We start from the raw sequence: 23145 nt of genomic DNA, 5'->3' as shown, positions 1-23145 counted from the left end.
CACCGTGAAGATAGAACATGCACATAGAAGAATGAACTGTATGATGCAAGATAACATATGGCAAGGGTCATATGAGTGGGAGAGAGAAAAAAGGCATTTCTACGAGGATTCACTGCTAAGACATCTGCCCAGTTATAATCTGGTTTGTGCTGGACTGTAATCTAGTCGATGTTATCTGTGCCAGGACCAAAATAAGTTTAAATTTCTACTTAAAGTGAAAATTGCAAGTCTTCCTGTTTTACTACAAACCAGCTTAAAATCTGCTTAAATTTAAATGACATCATCATTTTGACTCTGCCTTTTTCTTAAGTTATCATTTAAAGATTTTCTTAGGCATTTAAATCTAGTTACCTGATTCTTAGAATCCTAAGAGAGAATACCAACCATAGGATGAGTTAAATGGTAGGTAGGTGATGCCTAGTTGAATTTAAACCTGCAATGCCCACATACAGAATTAAACAGATCTCAGTATTTGATAGGACAACTAAATGTAGTGTAATATCCTGAGTGAGATCCTGGAACAGAAGCAGGACTTTAGGTAAAAACTAAGGAAATCTGAGTAGAATATGGTCTTTAGTTAATAATCTATCAATACTAGTTCATTACCTATGGCAAATGTATCATACAAATGTAAGATGTTAATGGATATGGAGTATATGAGAACTCTATGCATTAATTTTGTAAATTTTCTGTAAATCTAAAACTATTCCAAGACAGGGGCACCTGGGTGGCTCAGTCTGTTAAGCACCCGACTCTTAATTTTGTCTCAGGTCATGATCTCCTTGTTTGTAAGACTGAGCTCCATGATGGGCTCTGGGCTCACATTGCGGAGGCTGCTTGGGATTCTCTCTGTCACACCCATGCACGTTCTCTTTCTCAAAATAAACAAAATTAAAAAAATATATATATATATGTAAAACTATTCCAAGACAAAAAGCTTATCTAAAAAACATGCATATGGTGGCGTGTGGCTGGCTCAGTCGGTTAAGCATCCGACTTAGGCACAGGTCACGATCTTGTGGTTTGTGAGTTCGAGCCCCGTGTCGGGCTCTGTGCTGACAGCTCAGAGCCTGGAGCCTTCTTCAGATTCTGTGTCTCCCTCTCTCTCTGCCCCTCCCCTGCTCACACTCTGTCTCTCTCTCCCTCTAAATAAAAATAAAAATAAAATTAAAGTTAGAATAAAAAACATGCATATGTATATATAGATAATATATATCTATATATGAGAATATTATTTCCACCAAATCTTGAAAATAGATCTTATTTAAATTGGGGCAAGTTGGGGCACCTGGGTGGCTCAGTCAGTTGACGTCCAACTTTGGCTCAGGTCATGATCTCGCAGTTTGTGGGTTTGCGCCCCGCGTCGGGCTCTGTGCTGACAGTTCAGAGCCTAGAGCCTGCTCAGATTCTGTGTCTCCCTCTCTCTACCCCTCTCCCACTCACGCTTTCTTTCAAAACATTTTTAAAAACTTAAAAAAAATAATAAATTGGGGCAAATGATTGCACTTAGGCTAACACACACAAGAAACACAAACATGATTGTGCAAGCTTGCAGGGCCTGGGAAATAGTGAGTGCTCAACAGCACCAGAATTATAAGCTCTGTGAGCTCAGATTTTTTTTCCTGGTTTGTACACTGTTGTGCTTGCAGGACCTGGCACAGAGTAAGCATGCAATAAATGGCTATGGATTGACTCACCCTCATTAGCCTTAGAAGAAAAGTGCAGGATCAGAAAGGGGGATTACAAACTAGCGTACGTGTAAGAATAGAAGGTTGTTATTCAAGTTGGACAAAACACCAGTCTTCATAACTAAACAAAAATGAGATATTTCAATTTACAGCAAGCAATGTTGAGTCTGAGATATAAATACATACAAGTCAATCTCTCCCGGAGCTCAGGAGTTGGAGCCATATCTACAGCACTTTTGCCATGGCAATTGACTAGTGTAGGATCAGCACCATGGCTAAGTAGCAGAGAGCAGACTTCCACACGATTCTTGGAAGCAGCCTCATGGAGTGGAGTGAACTGCCAGAGATCCATAGCGTTGACACAAGCTCCATGCTGGATTGAGAAAAACAGTTTCAGGTCAGCGATCATTTCACTGGATCTTAGTACAACTCAGAAGACATTTATCTCATTGTAAATTTCAGCTGTGACTCTTTGAAATGCCAATAAGCATTTTAGTTTCTTTCATTTCAGCTTTTAAAGACAATTTAAAATAGGTTGAATGTTTTAACATTTTTAAGGCAACAGTAGTATTTTTTAAAAACATTTTATTTTCTTAAAACTCTTATTGGCTCCCACAACACATGAAAACTCATGACAAGTTAGGGGAAAAAAAGCAAACAGTATCCAATGTTTTCAAACATCTTTTACCTTAAGTAGCAGTTCTGTGACCTCATAATGTCCATATGAACACGCATTATGAAGAGGCACAAGTCCGCTAAATGGAAAAAAAGGCAATAATGTACTCAAATTTCAAACAAACAACATATAGTCATTTATCTAAGTGCTAAAAGACAAAAACTAATAAATCCAAATATAATTATATTAAAAGCATTTAAAAATATTTAATAAGAGGCTACAAAGCATAGCTAATGTTTAACCTTTTGTATTTATCTTGTGCTTTGTGTACACAATCTTTAAATATGATAAAAACACCAATTAGAAAAGCATTGAGGTAAAAGGAAGGACATGAGCTAATTGACAACTGCATGCTTTAAAGATCAAGTATTTGTAGAAAAATGTTAATGGAGAGTGACTTGAAACCTTCCTACCATTTTATTTCACTCTGTAGGTAACTGCCAGCATCAGAATGAAACATCCAAACTATTATGACTTACATATCCAACTCTCATTCTGCATGAGTCAAGGACTCCCATTTTTGTGGTGTACTTCTCTGTTTTCAGACAAGCATAAGGGAACAGAGATGTACGAGAGCATGAGGCGTTTGTGCCCCTGTACTATGGGGATACCATTCACATAGGGTACATGTCAGGCGAGACAGAAACAGTACCAAGAAGAGGATTTGAAATGATGGATTCCCTCTCTGGTAAGTGTCTCAGGCACTGAGTTGTTTCTTCATTTCTAATGTTTCCTGACAGGGAGAGGGGCAAAGTGAAAGAGACCCTCCTCCCTCCGGGGCTTCTTTTCTTTATGCTGCCAATGACCGGAGTGTAATACGGATCTACATTACCTGGGTACTAAGGTCAATTCTCTTTTATTTTTATTTTTTATTTAAAAATTTTTTTTAATGTTTATTTATTTTTGAGAGAGAGAGAGAGAGAGAGAGAGAGAGAGGGAGGGAGAGACAGAGTGTGAGCGGGGGAGGGGCAGAGAGAGAGGGAGACACAGAATCCGAAACAGGCTCCGGGCTCTGAGTTTCCAGCACAGAGCCAGACACGGGGCTCGAACTCACGAACCGTGAGATCATGACCTGAGCCTACGGCGGACGCTTTAACCGACTGAGCCACCCAGGCGCCCCAGGTCAATTCTCTTTTAGATCTGAAGGTGGGATAATGAGAAATGTTAGCCCATCACATAGGAGCAGACCTAATTCCTATGTCTCTGAAAACGAGATAGGAAACCGGTACTAAGTTCCCCAAAACACACCTATTCATAAAATAAAGGGCTTCGCTGCTTTCTTAACTGTCCCTCTCCCCTCCATTCCCACCTCAACCTTTGTAAATGTTCTCAGTTCAGATGTCCAAGATTTTATCAGGATAAAAACCAAATCAGAATATTGTAAACGTATGCTTTTGGTTTATTAATAAAAGATGATCCTTACACACCAGATGAACAGGACAGCTACGTTACTGGATTATCAGAATTTTCTATTTGTTTCATCTCCCTTTCTGAAATGCAATTTGAGTTGAAAAATCAATAATTGAGAAAAGCAAAATTTAACTTCAAATAACAGAACTGCAATAAAATTGAACTAATTTAGGAAATTACTATGAGAAAGCATCTTTAATGAGTAGAACATGGAAATGAAGTCAAACTGAAGTTGCAAACATTCTTAAAGTGCTACACAAGCTATAAAGAAATGGATTTAGGACTTTGTTCAGTGAGCAAAAGCTTTAGTGTATCAGAAGCTAAAACAAAGCATGACAGTCCATGGGTGAGACCACTAAAGGAAATAAACTGAGGTGCGCCTGGGTGGCTCATTCAGTTAAGTGTCTGACTTCGGCTCAGGCATGATCTCATGGTTCATGGGTTCAAGTCCCGCGTCCGGCTCTGGGCTGACAACTCAGATCCTGGAGCCCGCTTTGGATTCTGTGTCTCCCTCTCTCTGGCCCTCTCCCACTTGCACTCTATCTTTCTCAGGAATAAACATACATGAAGAAAAAAAATGTTGAATAAAAACAAAAAAGGAATAGATGGATACACCTACCCTTTGTCTTTTGCATGAACATCAGCACCATGCTGGAGAAGAAGCTGTACTATCCGCACTCTGTTGTAGCCTGCGGCCAGATGTAGAGGCGTAGACTAGAAAAGAAAAAGAAAGCACGTCCTCTCTTCAGGTAAATCGTCCTCGTTCTGTCATGTCATCTGTGCTTATGTAGACTGAAACACAATACATTCTAACATACACAGAAAGCACTGAGTTGAAGTGCGAGATAGTCACATTGCATAATTGGATGACAGTTCACTCACCTCAGGAGTAAATTCTAACTTCAGTGCTGTTCAGCGGTTTCTCCTACTTGTGGTTTAAGGCCTTCAGTAATCTAGCTCCAGCCTACTTTCTCTACTTTATTTCCTATTTCTTTCCAACAGGAATCGTCCTCAGTGTTCTGAGAGGACATGTTATAACGAAAAACATTCTTCCTTATTCTACTTCAACCTTGCCTACTTTTCAAGTTCAAGCGTTTAAATCTCAATTCTACCATAAGGACTTCCCGAAAGATCTGGCCCTCAAAATTTCTCCTGAACACAAAGGTTGAGAAACCTCTCTAAAGAACAATTTGAAGAAACTTTAGTGGCAACAACAAGGACAATGGACCATATTCATTCCACATGGCTGTTAGCAAGGGGTTAATTTGCTATATCAGAGGCAGTGAAATATAAGATAATATTTAATTCTTCTATTTTATGTACTATAGATGCAGCATATATAAAAAATCTAGTTTCTTCTCAACCAATTTCTGCCACATTAATCTGAACCAAGTTATTAAAAGAATCTCTGCTCATATTTAAAATGGTAATTAAAATAATCAAACTTCTTACCTCTTTTTTAAAAAAGGAAATAACATTAATTAAAAGGTTCTCTGCAACCATTGCAATTTTCCTACCTTTGCTCATTTCCTTAAAGTTTAAATACTGTAACAGCTTTTCACACAAGGCCTAATACACCTTAATGTACTCTCATTTTTTCCTGTCTTCTATTTGGACCTTGATATTTTAGTAAGACTTTAAATTTCTTTTCTTCATGTACTGCAAACGTCAAGATACAAAACAATCACTTCAAGGCACGTGGTATATTCTGACAGCCTCTAAGTTTAGGAAATATTTTTGAGTAGTACACAGCTAATAGTGAGGCGATGGGAGTAGGTCAGAAGAGAGTCCTGAAGAGGAAGTCAGGAAGCCTGATTCTATTTCTGGGTCTTATGAAACTGTGAAAGTCATATTACCTATACATCTCAGCCTCTTCATGTATAAAATAGAGAGAAAATCACCCATCCTAGCTACCTCCAAAATGTGCCAAAAGCAAGCTTTCTCCCATATATAAACACTTTCAAAATGTAAAATGTCGTACCAAAATAGATGATTAAAACCTCTGTATCATCAAACACCTTGCCCATTCAAGTTTCCGCTTTCGGACACGGGTCAAATGTTACTGCAGATGATACTGACAGGAGATGTCAAGTTATTTTTAAAACTGTTTTTCCCTCTCCTTTAAGATTTTAAAGATGTTGCTTTGCTACCTTCTGGTTTGCATCATTTTGGACTAGGAATTTGCCAACATGCTTATGTTTATTCTTTTATACAGGTGGCTTCTCCTCCAGATGCTTTCATATTTTCTCTTTACCACTGGCTCCAAGCAATTTGACTGTGAAGTATACTGGTATACCCTTCTCCTCCTCCTCCCCCTCCTTTTCCTTCTCCTCCTTCTCCTTTTGTGATGCTCGGGGCTTCCTGGCCTTCTTAGATCTGTGCTGTATAGTTTTCACCAAATTTGGAAAACCTTCAGCTATAATTTTTTCATGTATTTTTTCTGCCCTCTCTTCCGCCATTCTCTCCTTCGGGGACTCCAAAGATACATATCTTAGGTTGCTTTCCAAGCTTGTTTTTAAGCTTTGTTAAACAGGCCCAGAGCAGCTTTTTAAGTCTAAGACTAACTTTTCTCTCCTAGTGAGGTATTTATTACCCTTCTGAGTACCTTATGATATCTGGTGAATTAAGAGGTTTGGCCACTCTGGCTGGTAGCAACAGACACAGTGACAGATGCTATGTGACCTGCCAGAGTTGTTCCCTCTAATCCTCTTTTCCATGGTTCTTCTCTTGCCTCTTGTGGTTTCCTCATACTTCTATCAAATCAGTACTCAGCTGAACACTGTAAGCGGACCCTTTGCAGATCTCTGGAGCTCTCCTTTCACTGGTCTCCAACCTGCTAACTCTTGCCCCATGGTCTCCCTAAACTCCTAATTCCACCTTCTCAACTCAGGGAGACCACGGGCCTCCTCCTGGGTTTCCCCTTTCCTGTTTAAGGACTGGAAACGCTTTCTTGGCAGTAAGCCAGAGCAGTCACACAGCTCAGCTTATTTAATGTTTATCTCTCAGGGATCACTATACGTACTGCATGATGTCCAATTTTTGAAAACCACTGTTTCATAGATTTCATTTGTGTGTGTGTGTGTGTGTGTTTATTGTTTCAAGAGGGAAAGTAAAACTAGTGCCTATTACTCCATCTTGGCCCACTTTCAGCACTTAATTGAACTTTATACTGCACTTGGGAAGCTTCCTCTAGAGACAGTGACTGCTCTGGATGACTGGTCAATAAGTCAGTAAGCTCTTTTATAGGACATAGCTGACATTTAATATTATACGAAAAAAGTGACACCTTCATTACTGATGCACAAAAAGATTTCCCTTTTTCATATTAAGAATCTTTTACAAAATTTTATTTGTATACAGTTGATTTAATAATAGTTTTTCTGATTCTTGAAAATGAACAAAGTCCCTAAGCAGATGAATACATACACACACACACACACACACACACACACACACACACTAACTGTTTATTTAGAAGAATTAATCAGAAGAAAAAAATATTTAGTTTCTGGATTTTTACAAATCAGTGAGACTAAAAATTATTTATAATGCTTTCAAAATGGCTACGTACTTAGTTTCTAAACTGCTGTGATCAGGTAAAGTAGAAGGTTCTGTAGTTGACAAGGCAGGAAGTGACAGGCTTGAAATAAAGCAGTTGTGGAAAAAACAAGAGTTGAGGAACGAGTAATGTCAAGAACTATTAGAAAGCAGAAGTGACAGAGTCTGATAACTGACGGATGCAGGTAGTAAGGGATACAGCAGTTCCAGTTTGGAAATGTCAGTGACAGATGAAAGAAAAGAAGGATGTAGGTCGGGGCGGGAAAGGGAGGAGAGAAGAGGAAGAGGTTTGGGTTTATGAATCTGAGGTGCCTGATACCCTAGTGATCATGGGACCAACTAGAATTCAGGAGAGGTGAAGGCTGAACACAAATTTAGTGATCACTGGCATTCATTTAAAATATTTTAGCATGTGCAATGTATCTTGCAGTATGTTAAGTGCTAGGGGTAGCACGGTAAACAAGAAAGGCTCGATACTTTGCCTTGATGAGTCTTCTCCCTCCAAAACATGAGTCCCTAAATGAAATACATACATACTAATTCTTCAGAAGGACAGAAGATGAAGAAACAAAAGCCTAGCTTCTGAGGAATCAACTAGAGAAAGCAAATACTATTTTTTTTTAATTTAAATTCAAGTTAGTTAACATATAGTATAGTATCGGTTGCAGGAGTAGAATTTAGTGATTCCTCACTTACATAAAACACCCAGTGCTCACCAAATACCGTTAAATGTGACAAACAGTTCAAGATGTCAGGAGAGGCTAGAGGCTGCATACCTAACCCGCTCTGGAGGCTAGCAGAAGGGACTGGGCTTAGGAAAGATTCTCAGAACTGCTTCCTGAGGGGAGACTGCAGGATAAACAGAAATCCCTGAGGCAAAAGGATGGGGAACTTTATTCCAGGTAGTATGAAGAGCACATATTAACACCCAGAGGACACGGAGGAACTAAAGAAACTTCAGTGGCTAAATTCAGTGTATGAGATGGGGGGGGGGGGACTCTAAGAACAACAGGAACCCCCTCAAGAATGTGAAGCAGAAAATTATGTAAGACTGCAGTTTGGGAAAGATCGCTCTAGCTATTCCACAGAGAATAAACTGGGGGTAGGGGCCAAACTAACAGCAGAAGACCTGAATTGAAGATCGCAGAGGGAGAGCGATAATGAGAGTGTCAGTTAGCAAAATGGTAGCAGTGCCTCAGTAGGGGTAGCTGAGCCAAGGGAGTAGATAACTTTGCAGGGAGAGTAAGTACAGAATAAGCTAGATGAGACTTTCCAAGTAGTCACCATAATGCGGATGCTAATTATGTAAACTGAATCGTATCGCTAGAAGGCACATACAAATCTGTAAATGCATGCAATAAATTTGAGGAAAGGGTACAAAGCAAAAAGAAAAAGTACAAATTAAGAACCAAGGATGGTTTAAACAAGCTTACACTACTAAGAGCCCAGAGGTTTTTCTTCTAGAAAGAAGTTCAGTAGGTGTAACGGTTAGCTAGATGGTAAACAATACACACCAAATACTATCTTCTGACGCAAAGCAATTAAAATCATATGGCCTAAGACTAAATTTAGTGCATGGTTAACACACAGTGCCCACTTTATACTTTTACAATTGCGAAATGGCCAAGTAATGATAAAAGTAATTTTCTAAATGCTAGGATAATTAACAGAGTGCAATTTAGGCTTTGAAAAAATAAAGAAAACCCATTTGTAAAATATTCACACATGTTCCTTGATTTTGCGGTGGTTGGAAACTAGTAAACACAAGAAGCAAATATCTAAGACATCATCATACAGAGGCCAGCAATCGCCGTTAGTTTGCACACCTTAGATGGATTCTTAAAACTGATTTTTCTGGGGCGCCTGGGTGGCGCAGTCGGTTAAGCGTCTGACTTCAGCCAGGTCACGATCTCGCAGTCCGTGAGTCCGAGCCCCGCGTCAGGCTCTGGGCTGATGGCTCAGAGCCTGGAGCCTGTTTCCGATTCTGTGTCTCCCTCTCTCTCTGCCCCTCCCCCGTTCATGCTCTGTCTCTTTCTGTCCCAAAAATAAATAAACGTTGAAAAAAAACCTGATTTTTCTGTTGGAGTATTTTAAAAGTCAGCCTGAGGAGTGATAAAATATGGGACAATTGCAAATATAAAAACTTTTCTCTGCCATAGAGAACGTTATTATTGATATTTCATATTGTAAAATGTGTATGGAAAAAAGAATCTTTACTGAAAGAAATCTCCTAATTCAAAGTTTTCTTCTTGGATTCAGGCCACAGGAAAAAAACCAAACATATATATCTACCCTTGCCTTTTATGATTTAAATTTTCATCACAAAATAAAGCATGTAAGATAGCTTTAACTTACCCTACACATAAATGCATAAAGTAATGTCAGGTGAAAACCCTGTTAAAAAACTGTGGTGGCAACCTTACTGTAAGTCCAGCAGTACAATATAAGGAAAAAAGTAAAGCCTTTTAAATTTGGGGTTTGCATTCTTGCTTTGCAACTTTACAAGGTATATAGTTTTGGACAAATGTCTTAGTGTCTTGGAGCCTTGGCTTCCAATATCTATAAAATGAGAACTGTAATTCTTACCATATAAAGCTATTTAATGGGTTACAGAAAACTGTATAAAGCACCTAATACAGTATCCCACAGAAAAAGCCCAATAAACAGTAGTTACAACTTATTATCACCTTATCAAGTATCTTATACGCTTAGAAGTTATCTCTTAGTGGTCATTTGTCAGTCCTCACCTTACTTTACCTGTCAGCTCTATTTGCCGTAGCCGATCACCTCTCTTCCTTCTTGAAATATTTTTCCCCTTGGTTTCTAGGATACCTAGACACCCTCCTCACTGGTTACTCCTTAGTCTTTTTTTCTGGTTGCTCCTCATTTTCTTGACACTGGAGTACTCTAGGACTACGTCCTTAGATCTCTTTTCTTCATTACCAATATCATTCTTCGGTGACCTCATGCAGTCTTGTGGCTTCAAATAACATTCGTACACTGACAACTCCTCAGTCATATCTCCAGCTCAGTCTCTCTGCTGAACTCCTGACTCTCATAATCTAACTTCCTACTTGATGTCACCACAAGGACATGCGGAAGACATCTCATGCCGAGGCCCACAACTGAGCTCCTAGTACTCCCTCCAAAACCTACTCTGAAGAATTTCCTATTGCTGTTAATACCAACTCTATCCTTTTTCTTACTCAGGTCCAAAACCCTGAGTTCTTCCTGAGTACCAGCCTTCTCTCACACACGATGCTCACCGCATCAGAGTATTTCTGTTGGCACTATCTCCAAAACATCTCCAGAATCTAGTCACTGCTCGGTCACTGGCCTGGTCTAAGTCACCATCCTCTCTCAGCTGGCTGAGTGGCAACAGCCTTCTATTTGGCATTCTGGCTTCCAGAAGAATCCCCTTAGAGTTCATGCAACATAGCAGCAGAGTGATCCTGTTGTAACATACCAGTTAGATACACCAGTCCCCTGTTCAGAATCTTCAGTGGCTCTTCATCTCACCAGATGTAAAAGCTAAGTCTATACAATGATCTGGAAGACCATAGGGAATCTCTCCTATCACTACTCTTCAACTTTCCAACATCATCTTTTACTCTGCTTTCCCTGGTTCACTCCACATGGCTCAAATACCCTAATTACTAATTAGCTGAAATGAATGGGAATTAGATTATACTAATAAGTGAAATACCTTCTGGAGAAATTAACTAGTAACAAAATATTCTCCCATTTAAATTGAATTTCATGCAACTTCTTAACAAATCAAAACAACAATGAAAAGACAAAATATTCTTGAGGGTTAAATATTAAAATAAAAGAATCTTAGGGATCCATAAGGCAGCTATGAGCTTTCAGGGACCAATGTATTATTACGTGCCTAGAATATAAAAATTTAATTTCTAAATCTTGTTTTTTTCCATTGAGCAAAGAAATCATGATAACCATGTCTCAAGATTTAAATGCATTATTACAAATGTTCAATGCCAAAGGAATTTTAGCATTTGTATTTTAACACAAAACCCATACTGCTCTCTCACAAATGACTTCTGGGTACAGGGGAAAGGGTTCCTTGATCTGACAGTGCTGAGAAAGCTTTTGAAGTTCACCATTATCACACAGAACATCCCAATCTTTGTAACACCGTTCATCTCAAAAGCATAAAATATAAACATTAATTCTTAATTTCTTAAGACTGTTATTCTATTTTTATAAAGCACAAACTTTGGGACATCCTTTGAACGAGATTTTAAAAAGAGATTCCAAAATACCAATACTCCAAATAATTCTTTTTTCCTCTTGTTTTGTCTTTGTAGAATACTTTTGCAAATAAAATACAAAAAAGAGATTGCCAAAGACTGGTCCTAAAACCATTTGCCACAATCTTTTACTGTAACACTTGTCACAAAATAACATACAGTAATTATTTGCCTCCTCTAATCCACCGTGAGCTCGTAAGAACAGAGAATATATCTTAATTTTACGTTTGAAGGCTTAACATAGTCCCTTATATTTAGTAGAGCGTTAACAAAATCAAAGTTATTGTCAACTTTTGATTTACATTACTAAAAGGGAACAGAGGACATGAATGATCCAGCTTGGTGAATGAGACTTTAAATCTATGTGAGAGATTTACACCTACATTTCAACACATGCCTGCGTGATGTTTGATGCGTTCCCTAGGAAAGAACAAAACCACAACTGTGAAGCCATGATGTAAGTTATCAGACAGCTGTCTAACCTCATGATATATAATGTATTTCAGTTTTCATTAAGATGAAGGCCCAGTTTGACCTCTATCAAATCCTCTAGACTTTCCTAGACTAGGGTGACTAGCTCATCCTGCTTTGCCCAAGATTTTTTTGATCCCAGGAAGCCCATTCATCTGAGGCAAACTGTGATGCTTGGTCACCCCACTCCAGCTTAATGCTGAATGAGTTTCTAGGTTCCTGGAGTTGTCCCAAGTCAGAAAATCGTGTGTGTGTGTGTGTGTGTCTGTATGTGTGTGCCTACGTGCAAGGGCACACAGGCATTCTGAATAAAGCCAGGCTTATTCCTCTGCCAAACTAGGAGAAGAATCCTATTAAAAGCTGGCTCAAGAGATAACAAAGGATACTTCTCTTTCCATTTAACAATTTCTTCAAAAGACTCAAGCGTAACCTTTTCTCAGTCCATACAAGCTCCATATACTATTCAAGTTCTTCCTTCAGCCTCTTGCTCTAGGAACAGTTACAAAAATGGCTTCATAAGATAAAAATATTATGATCTTTTCAGCACTTGAACACTCATGTAATCATCACCCAGATTCAACAACCATTAATTATTAAGACTTTGCTACCCTGGCCTCTGCCATCTATCTTTTCCTTTTCCCACTAAAGTATTCTGCAGCAAATTCAAGACATTGTAACAGTTCGCCCACACACACTTCCACAGGTATCTCTAAAAATTATGGGCATTTTCTTTCAAAACCCCCAACTTAGTACATCTAACAGAATAGGGGTATATCCATCTATTACCCATGCCAATATTCACATTTCATCATTGGCTGAAAAAACTTCCTAACACTGGTTCACTGGATGTCAGGATCAGTACTTTTGTTCTTGTGCCATTAAGTCTCCTTCTCTCCTTTTTTTCTCTTTTCACCTTATGGACTTGTTGAAGAGACCTTGTTAGTTGTTGTCTTTCCTGTGTCATCAACTTGTGCCTATCTATATTTTCCTCTTTCACATGAAACTTCTTTCGCAAGAATGTTTCATAGACGGTATGTCATACGGTATCATATCAGGCAACATTTCGTCTGGATATTCTACTTTTTGTGATAAGATTGCTCTGTGTACCATCAGTTTTACAGTTACTACCTCTATGAATCTGTGAATTAGAGGTATCATGGTTTTTTTTGTTTGTTTTTGAGAGAGAGAGAGAGAGAGAGAGAGAGAGAGAGGCAGAGTGGCAGAGAAAGAGAATCTTAAGCAGGCTCCATGCTCAGTACAGAGTCTGATGTGGGGCTTGATCCAAAGACCCTGGGATCATGACCTGAGCCGAAATCAAGAGTCAGAGGCTCAATCAACTGAGCCCTCCAGGCACCCCTTGCCATCTTTTTTTTAAATAAAGTATATATAAACAAACAGAAAATCATTACACTTAAAAATTCCAATACTTGGGGCGCCTGGGTGGCTCAGTCGGTCAAGTGTCCGACTCTGGTTCAAGTCATGATCTCACGGTTTGTGAGTTCGAGCCCCATGTCAGGCTCTGTACTGACAGCTCAGAGCCTGGAGCCTGCTTTGGATTCTGTGTCTCTCTCACTCTCTGCCCCTCCCCTGTTCACACTCTGTCTTTGTCTCTCAAAAAATAAATAATAAAAAAATTTTTTAATTCCAATACTTATTTCCACTTTTTTATACAAACAGACTTTCAGATATGGTTTTAAAAATGAGGGGCGCCTGGGTGGCTTGGTCGGTTAAGCGTCGGACTTCGGCTCAGGTCATGATCTCAAGGTCTGTGAGTTCGACCCCGGCGTCGGGCTCTGTGCTGACAGCTCAGAGCCTGGAGCCTGTTTCAGATTCTGTGTCTCCCTCTCTCTCTGCCACTCCCCTGTTCATGCTCTGTCTCTCTCTGTCTCAAAAATAAATAAACGATAAAAAAAAATTAAAAAAAAAAAGAGATATTACAGGGGCACCTGGGTGGCTCAGTCAGTTAAGCGCCTGACACTTGATTTTAGCTCCAGTCATGATCTCACAGTTGTGAGATAGAGCACCACACCCCATGCCCCCGTTGGCTCTGCGCTGGGCATGGAACCTCCTTAAGATTCTCTCTTCCCCTCTGACTCTGCCCCTCCCTCGCTTACACTTCAGCTCTAGAGCTCTCTCTCTCTCTCTCAGAAAAATGAGGTATTACATAAGTATTTTCTCAGTTTTAACTGGTCTCACTTATCATTTACCTTTACTCACCATTCCCTCCCCAAAAGAATTATTTTAAATGATAAAAATCATGATTCCCTCTAAAATAATATCAAGTAAAATGTCCTCAATTTCTTCCTCTAGCTCAACAAACCCCTTTCCTGTAAGTAACCATTGCTTAACATGCACAAGTAGCATGTGAGATTTTTTTTCTATGTACACGAACATGTGTTTCTCTGAGTTCTTTTTACTGTTGTTTGGGTCACACAAATGGATCATATTACAGTCTTCTGAAGTTTGCTTTTTTTCTCTTAAAATATTAGTACATATAAGTCTAATCTTAGTCTTTGCTTAGCATTTCCATTGTGTAGCTGTATCATAATTGTTCACCGGTTGTCTGTAAATAGACAGGTTGTTCCATCTCTGCTCTGGCTATCTTAACAAAAAACACCTCATTCAAACGTATCATTTGGTTAAGATAGATCAGTATTTCCCTTCTACAAATAAAATACTGTTATCAGCCATTAATATAAATTCCCAGGAAAATATAACAACCACATAATTAGAGCTATTAAATTTCTTTCAGGCAGAGAGACAGGATTAATCTGCTTGGTAGGAATACCTAAGAAGTTCTTTGAGACAGGGATACATAAATCAAAATCAAAACAAACTATAAGCTAGAGAATCCATATGGGCACGAGTCCATGGAAATACATATCACTGATGCCTGTCTTTTGAAGGGAGATTTAAAATAGTACCATAATGAAGATTAGACAATCTCATCCTTGAAGTTTCTCAATTCTTGGGCTATTATAAAGAGAACTTAAAAGAGAAACTATCTGGAGAATAAAAATTGATGAGCCAAGGTAGAAATAAAATTTTAAAAAGATATTTTATTCATACTTTTTTCAAAAACTTTGTTTCCTTTAACTTGTCTCTTCTACAGACTGCACATTACTAGATCCTTCTACAGTAATGTTTTCTTTTCTAGTCTTTTCCTCTGGTCCTCTGACTCCTGGTGAATGGTTCTCTCAAGCACAGTACCTCGAGCTAAACAAAGCTAACAACATATATAGTCTTATCATAGTGGACTATGTCAGAACTATAACTCTTCTTTCTTTTTTTTTTTCTTAAGTTTATTTCCTTATTTTGAGAGGAGAGAGAGTGTGTGAGCTGGGGAAGGACAGAGAGAGAGAATCCCAAACAGGCTATGTGTTGTCAACACAGAGCCTGATGTGGGGCTCCAACTTGTGAACCACGAGAACATGACTGGCCAAAATCAAGAATTGGGCACCTAACTGACAGAGCCACCCAGAAGCCCCATGACTATGACTTTTCAAAACAGACATGATACCACTCCTAGAACTGAAGTGTTTTAACATATTAGTGTTTTTAAGTCACAGTCTCTGTAATGGGAGGAGGTGGGTGACAACAGTAATGGTTTCCTCATTGAGTTATTTTCAGGCTAAAATGAAATAGAAGACATGAAAACATTTTGAAAATACAAAGTAGTTTATTGAAAATAATAGCTAAAATCTACTGGGTACTTTTATGTACCAAGCACTCTTCAAAATGTGTATTTACTAATTTGTATTTACTTTCCACAACAATGATCAGAGCTAGAAACTATTATCTCCATATAACAAACGGGTAAACTGAGGAAGAGGAGGATTAATACAGCAAGTTAACAGCAGAGTTGGAGATCAAAAGCAGACAGTCTTGACTTCAGAACTCTCATTCCGCTTTCCTTCTTTTCCTTTGCCTGGGTGCTCAGGTTCTGCATAGCATGTTCAGAAATGGACTAGTGTGGCTGACTGCAGAAGGGCAACTGGGTAGGCAGGGATCACATTGGTAGTTCTGGCTACTTCAGCAGTGATCCAGGGGATACTGTATGTGAAATCCTACCAATAATGAGAGTGTGACCATACCACTGGATGAGCACCCTGGAAATGTAGGACTTCTTAACAACAGAAGTTGTCTAAAATAGTAAGTATCAGAAGACAAGAAAAGAGGAACAAAATTGAAACTAGAGAAGACAATTTACCTGCCTCTTTCCTAGGACAGGATTTTTCTGCAGATCCCTAACAGACAATCATTTGGTCTCTTGAACTAAATTCCTGAAGTTGCCTCAACTGCTTTTTCCAGAATAATGTCCTGACTACCTTCCTAGTCACCCTTGGGCTGGTCAATATGCCTCCCTAATGTGTGAAACCTGAAATTCAGGACTAAATCAGATGCTGGCTGATCCAAACCAGTGACAGTGAGCTCTCACTTTTTTAAGAGTGTATTCAAGCAGAGCCAGACGACACTCTGTCAGAGTTCCCATAGTGAAGATGAGAACTGTACTGGGAAGTTGGACTAGCTGTCATTTAAGTTCTTCTCCAAATAAGATTCTATGAATTCTAGATAAGCTACATGAACAGAGGTAAAATATGATTGATATTCTCCAGGCTCAGAGAGGATATTCTTCCAAAGTAACATATGTAGGCATCTTTAGGAAGGAATCGAAGGCATTTGAGAATTTGTAGAATTTATGAAATATCTTCTAAAACAAAGTTTCTGTATTTCAACTGTCTTTTATAATAAAAATTTATTTTTATATTGAAAATATAAAGGACTATCTTTAGTGTGTGTATTGGGAAGAGGAGAGGGGAAAGGAAACGAGCATACAAGAAAGAACAGGAAATCCACAGAGGAATCTTTGTGAGAATAAAGCTCTGAATGCCAACTTAATTCAATTTTAACTTAACGTTCTCATCATGGAAACTCCAAGGGGATTCTTCAACAGCCAGAAATTTGTTTTCCTCTTTTCCAGCCTCAGATTTAGCAGAATTGAAATGTATGCATGAAAATGAGTTTCTAGCTTCCTCTCATAGGGTTTGTATGGGAGGAAGAAAAAAACAGAATGCTTAGCACTCTCAGAAGGTGCAACATTAATTTTGCATTGTTTAATGAGAAACAGCTGGCAGACTTTATGGAAACCAGGTTTCATGTCTGATACGAACCTGATGTTTTATACCTTAAGCAGAAAAGTTTTCACACAACCCAAACCTCACACGAATCCCTTTTTACAGTTAATATTTACAGTCTTGGGTTTTTAAATCTAAACATCAAAGATTCTAACTAATGTTCAACAGATAGCTGGCTGATTCTTGAGACAGGACACAAGTCACACTGAGTGGCATCTAAAGATCATTTGTGAGGGAATCATTCCACGTTAAATCATTAGTCATTTTAACTGTGCAAACTGGGAGAAATTCCTCACAGCTCCTTCAGTGACACAGTCCTTGTTGCTTCTGAGTTGGCATTTGTGAATCTGGCAGCCGAGAGTAGTCAGGAGCAGAGAGCTCTAGTTCTGTTCCCTGCCCATAGCCCCTTCCCCAATTCTAAGAGGTATTGAACCCTCTCTGAAACTAGGAGATGACTTTAATGGGCGTTTTTATGGTATTCAGAGTAGGGTTTTATCATGTTACTATCTTCAGAAAAGGAAAACCAATATATGCAACATTTTATATTTAGAGTTTGTCTATTTTCAAATTTGCTAATTTGGCTACCCAAACAGGCATTTCAAACAACTATGCATGGTATTCATAGTGTTTCCGAAGTTTTACTACTGATGCTATTCTTAGTAGAGAAAGATGTTTTCTTATTAGTCACTGAAAACAGTCTTTTGAAAAAAAGAATATTATGGGGATTCTTGATACTTCTTAGAAATTTTCTTTTGTAATTCCAATTTAATTGAACAAGCAAATAAATGGGTGACTATGCATGGGGCGGGGGAGGAGGGAAGTAAGATTCCTGAGCAATTATTGTATTTCTTTAAAAAAAAAAAAAGTAGTGACACAAAAATAACCAGGTGTTACAGACGGACTGAGTGTTTTGTGTCCACCCCGACCCCAGCAAATTCCTATGTTGAAGCCCTAACCCTAATGTGGCAGTATTTGAAGATAGGGCCTTTAGGAGTAGTTAGATTTGGATAAGGTCACAAAGTGGGGTCCTCACAATGGGGTTGGTGCCCAAGAGCTCAATTCCTCTTTCAGCAAGAAGGCAGCCCTCCCCAAGCCAGGAGGAGAGCCCTGCTGAGAAGCTGACTATGCTGGCACCCTGACCTTGGGACTTCCCAGCCTCCATCCAGAACTATGAGAAATAAATTTCTGTTGTTTAAGTCACCAGTCTACGGTATGGCAACCTGAGCTAAGATTTCAGGTAAGCAGTACAAAATGAATTAAAAAATTAACACTTTATATTGGTTTTGTATTATGGCCAGACCACAGTTCCTAATAATGCTAATTCAAAGCTACATACAATCTCAAAGTTCTTAAGTCCATAATTAACTCTTCACTTTTTGCTGCTTCTCATCAGGCCCGAAGTTTCTGAAATCAGACTTCTCTTTGCTCCTAAGCAAGCCTTTTTACCCACTAAGGTTCACCCTTTACTAAAAGGATTTGAGCCCTTCTCTGAATACTCTGTTAACTGAGGTTAACCGAATAGTTTAAGCCAAAGAGATCATATCAAATCATAATCATTATGGGACTATTTTTAAATGTTTTTCTCATGTACCAATGGATACAGAAAAATATGTTAATAACACTACCCACCATCCCACTCAGCTGCAGAACTAGGACATCGGCAATACCACTGAAGCTACTTTCAGGTTTCTTCCAGAACCTATTCCCTTGCCGCTCTGCCAGATGGATGTTTTTCAAGTGGATGCTGCAGTTGTAATCTAGTGTACTCTATAAAGTTTGGTTTACTTGTAGAGGCAAAAAGAGCACTTTAAACTTAGACTCTTGCCATTTGAAAAGAATACACTTAAGTGTCACTTCTGTGAAGTGGCTCCTATAATTCAAATTTTAGTAATGAATCATACTCACAGCAAAACGATTTAGTACTCACTCCTTTTCTATCCCTCGACCAGTAACCAGTCTAATGTTGAAAACTGCAGCAAACATGCTTTTTGGATGCAAGTATAGGAGAAACCAAAGTGAGGAGGAGAGTGATTAAGCAGAGCTCAAATAAACTCCTGTGTTAGCACCTGCTTTTTAACACAGGTCCCTTTCGACTAAAAATTCTCTCCTCACAGAGAGAAACAGAGCACAGTTGGCATGGGTACTAATTACCCTCACCAGTAGAAATGTCATGCTTGACAAAATAGAGACTGTTTTAGTAGAAGCGATTCCCTAATGAAAAATAAAAAAGACATTTTCAAGCCCTTATTGTTACAAAATGAATATACACAGGCATAAAGATTTTATACAATATACTCCATCATAAGTAGGCAAGAAAACTTGCTCTAAGGGATTTCTGCATTACAGCAAGACATGCATTGCTCAGCAAGATGTACTTTAAAGAAGTGATTAGATTAGATATATAATTAAATGTAAAGTGCTTGAAGAGTTCCCTGATGCATTTGACCTTCCTGTAATCCCATGTAACATCTGAACTCTGGCGCATAAAAGTTGGATATTAAAAAGTGGTATGACCTTTCATCTACCAGGCTTTGCCAAGAACAGAGGAGGATGATAAAGGCCACTAAAGGCCACCGAGAGCCAGGCATCGGCCCCCAGGTAATGCTAACACTTTCTTAAAGGGGAAAAAGACTCTATGTAAACTTTACTCCAGATTCCAGGAGCGTCCTATCTCGTGTGACTCCATACACCTTTACATAATCCAATTCTATATTGCTGGTAATTACTACTAACTCTAATGAGAAATAAATAACAAAATACATTGCAATCTTAAAATGTTAGAGTTGAAAGGTGTTCTTTTTTTAATGTTTATTCATTTTTGAGACAGAGAGAGACAGAGCATGAATGGGGGAGGGTCAGAGAGAAAGGGAGACATAGAATCGGAAGCAGGCTCCAGGCTCTGAGCTGTCAGCACAGAGCCTGATGCGGGGCTTGAACCCACGAACCATGAGACCATGACCTGATTTGAAGTCAGATGCTTAACCAACTGACCTACCCAGACACCTCTAGAGTTGAAAGGTATTTTAGTACTCATGTGTCCCAAATCCTTCATTTTATAGGCTAAAAAATGGAGAACTCAGAGGCATGACAAAATTTGCCTCATAGGAATTTTAACTTAAAAGCTAGTAATAATTTTACCTTAAAACTTGGGTCTTCTAGCTTCCAACTCCTGTTTTTTCCCCTGAGACTATGACCGCAAAAGATGTACATGAAATTACTTTCTTGCACTCTGAGGGGGAAAAGAATCATAAACTGCAAGATATAATTCAAAATCATCTTTATAGCTAAAGAAATAAATATATTTGGAGATTTATCTTTAAATCTTCACGGACTCTTCCACACAGCTATGAAACAGCCGTTTTCAGTAATCTACATGAGAAAAGATGCAACCTTCTTGCCCAGCAGATAATAAGCATTGAGTTATTATTTTCTTACAGTAGGGGTATATCAGTTATCTTTTACTAGGTAACAAAACTCCCACAGCTGGTGGCTTACGCAGGTGGCTCTTCTACTCTGTGTGGCATGGGCTGGGGTGCTGAGGTGGCTGATGTCACCTGGAGGCTACTAAACAGGGAGCTCAACTGAGGTTACAAGGCCTGGGACGCCTGGACAATGAGCTGTTTGTTTAGAGGCTTCCCTCAGCTCAAGTGGGTCTCTGGCTGGAGGCCTCCGCACGGCTACCTGGGCTGCCTCATGGCATGGCAGCCGGGTTCAAAGAGGGAGGAGCATTCCAGAAGCAGGGAACTGGCAAGCGGCCAGGATACCTCAGGGGCTAGTCCCGGAAGAGGCAGAGCAATCCTTCTGCTTCATTTTATGCATCGAAGCAGTCCCGGGTTTAGCTCAAAGTCAGCGTAAGAAGGAACTCGGCCAAAGCATAAATAATGAGAGGCACGGTTTCACTGAGGGGTCTTCAGAGTAATAATCTACCATATAAAGGCTGTTTAAATCCTGGTCAAACCTGATATTTGGTGGAGACTTACAGTGAGGGAGGCAGCTGTTAAACAAGAATACGGAGAAATTCTATACTACAATACGACAAAGGTATACAACCCTAAGCACTCCCATATAAATACAAAAGAAAGTTCTCTGTGCTTCACTGGATGTGCTCTATGCAATTCAAATGAATACTGTGGCATTATTTTCAGCCAGATATTAATTTTTTACAAATATAGTCTTAAAATGATTATATAGAGCTCAAAAACATATTTCTGAATTTACGAACTGTTAATATAAACAAATTTATTTATTAAGTGTGAGGTTTTCGGAGGGTGGTGAAGACGGAGCTCCTAAAGAATTAATTCAATCATATGCTTTGTAGATTACCTGGTAACGTACAATATCCAAATGATATCTGGGACTGAGCTTGGATAATAAAGACAATTTCTGTGGTGGAGTGGAGAATGTTGGGATACTCAAAACTATACATATGTCCATTCTAAATATGTCCAAAGTCTTCAAAAAATGTTTCAAAGGAGTAGGGATCTAATTTACTGACGTTCTACTAAGTTACTTGGATGGCATAACTTCATCCTCTCAACTACCTTGTGGAATGAGTAGGATTATCTCCATTTACACATGAGTACATTGAAAACTACAGAGCCATAGTCACACTTAGAAAGTGCAACAGCAGAGAAGAGAACCCAATCTGTCCGACCTTACAGCCTATTTGCTCTTTCTTTTTAAAAAAATTTTTTTTATGTTTATTTACTTTTGAGAGAGAGAGAGAGAGGGGGGGTGGGGGGAAGGGCCAGAAAGAGAGGGAGACACAGAATCTGAAGCAGGCTCCAGGCTCCGAGCTGTCAGCACACAGCCCAACGTGGGGCTCGAACTCACGGACCGCGAGATCATGACCTGAGCCAAAGTCAGACGCTTAACCGACTGAGCCACCCAGGCGCCCTCCCCCCTTTTTTTTTTAATGTTTATTTATTTTTCAGAGAGAGAGAGACAGAGCTGGAGCGGGGAAGGGCCAGAGAGAGAGAGGGTAGTTTTGCTCTTTCAACTAAATAATTTTTTTATGGTATCTTCAAGGGATGGCATTAAATTCTACTTTATTTCTGACTGATCACTATTAAAAAATAGTTTTTTTTTTTTTAATTTTTTTTTTCAACGTTTATTTATTTTTGGGACAGAGAGAGACAGAGCATGAACGGGGGAGGGGCAGAGAGAGAGGGAGACACAGAATCGGAAACAGGCTCCAGGCCCTGAGCCATCAGCCCAGAGCCTGACGCGGGGCTCGAACTCCCGGACCGCGAGATCGTGACCTGGCTGAAGTCGGACGCTTAACCGACTGCGCCACCCAGGCGCCCCAAAAAATAGTTTTTAAACACTTTACTTTTCTCTGTTTCCAGAATCTTTCTTCTTATTAACTGTTTTATGGAGGCAAACATTTACACAGTAGAAATGTGACATTTAAAGATATCCTTTAGTTAATCTTTCTGAGTTTAAATCATGCTCCTCCAACTGCCTGTTCATCTATATCTGTGGTTTCTTAGAAGAGGATCCATGTCTAAAAACCAATGCTTTAAAATACAAGTCCCCCCCCAACAAAACCCACCCACCTTAAATCTACACTTTATAATTGTACCACAGCAAAAGGAATCATACATTTTTTTAAGAGGATTAACTTCAACATACTGGATGATGTCTGCTTTTTTTTTTTTTTTAAGTTTATTTATCTTGAGAGAGAGGGAGAAAAGGCACGAGCAGGGGAGGGGCAGAGAGAGAGGAGAGAAGGAGAATCGAAAGCAGGCTCCACACTGCCAGTGCAGAGCCCGATGTGGGGCTTGAACTCACAAACTGTGAGATCATGACCTGAGATGAAGTCAGATGCTTAAGAGACTGAGTCACCTCGGCGCCCCACAAAGGAGGCCACAAGGGAGCGTGACCTTTTTTTTTTTTTTAATGTTTCATATTGGATGATGTCTTAATCATTCTAT

The 23145-nt window shown here is 39.2% G+C and overlaps 1 protein-coding gene across 2 annotated transcripts in view; it reads right to left on the bottom strand.

The window, feature by feature from the left end:
* Positions 1-23145, bottom strand: part of TNKS (tankyrase) — a 215720-nt gene that overhangs the window by 76773 nt on the left and 115802 nt on the right. For both annotated transcript variants that reach the window (XM_043560611.1, XM_043560620.1), the window contains exons 6-8: positions 4394-4488; positions 2377-2443; positions 1875-2061 (exon numbers count right to left, since the gene is read on the bottom strand). In XM_043560611.1, the coding sequence (XP_043416546.1) occupies positions 1875-2061; positions 2377-2443; positions 4394-4488 (349 nt within the window). The remainder of the gene's footprint in view (positions 1-1874; positions 2062-2376; positions 2444-4393; positions 4489-23145) is intronic.

Source organism: Prionailurus bengalensis, chromosome B1 (genome assembly GCF_016509475.1).
Source record: "Prionailurus bengalensis isolate Pbe53 chromosome B1, Fcat_Pben_1.1_paternal_pri, whole genome shotgun sequence".
Classification (NCBI taxonomy): Eukaryota; Metazoa; Chordata; class Mammalia; order Carnivora; family Felidae; genus Prionailurus; species Prionailurus bengalensis.
Note: the sequence above shows the minus strand (reverse complement) of the source record. Positions and strands in the feature narration are given on the sequence as shown.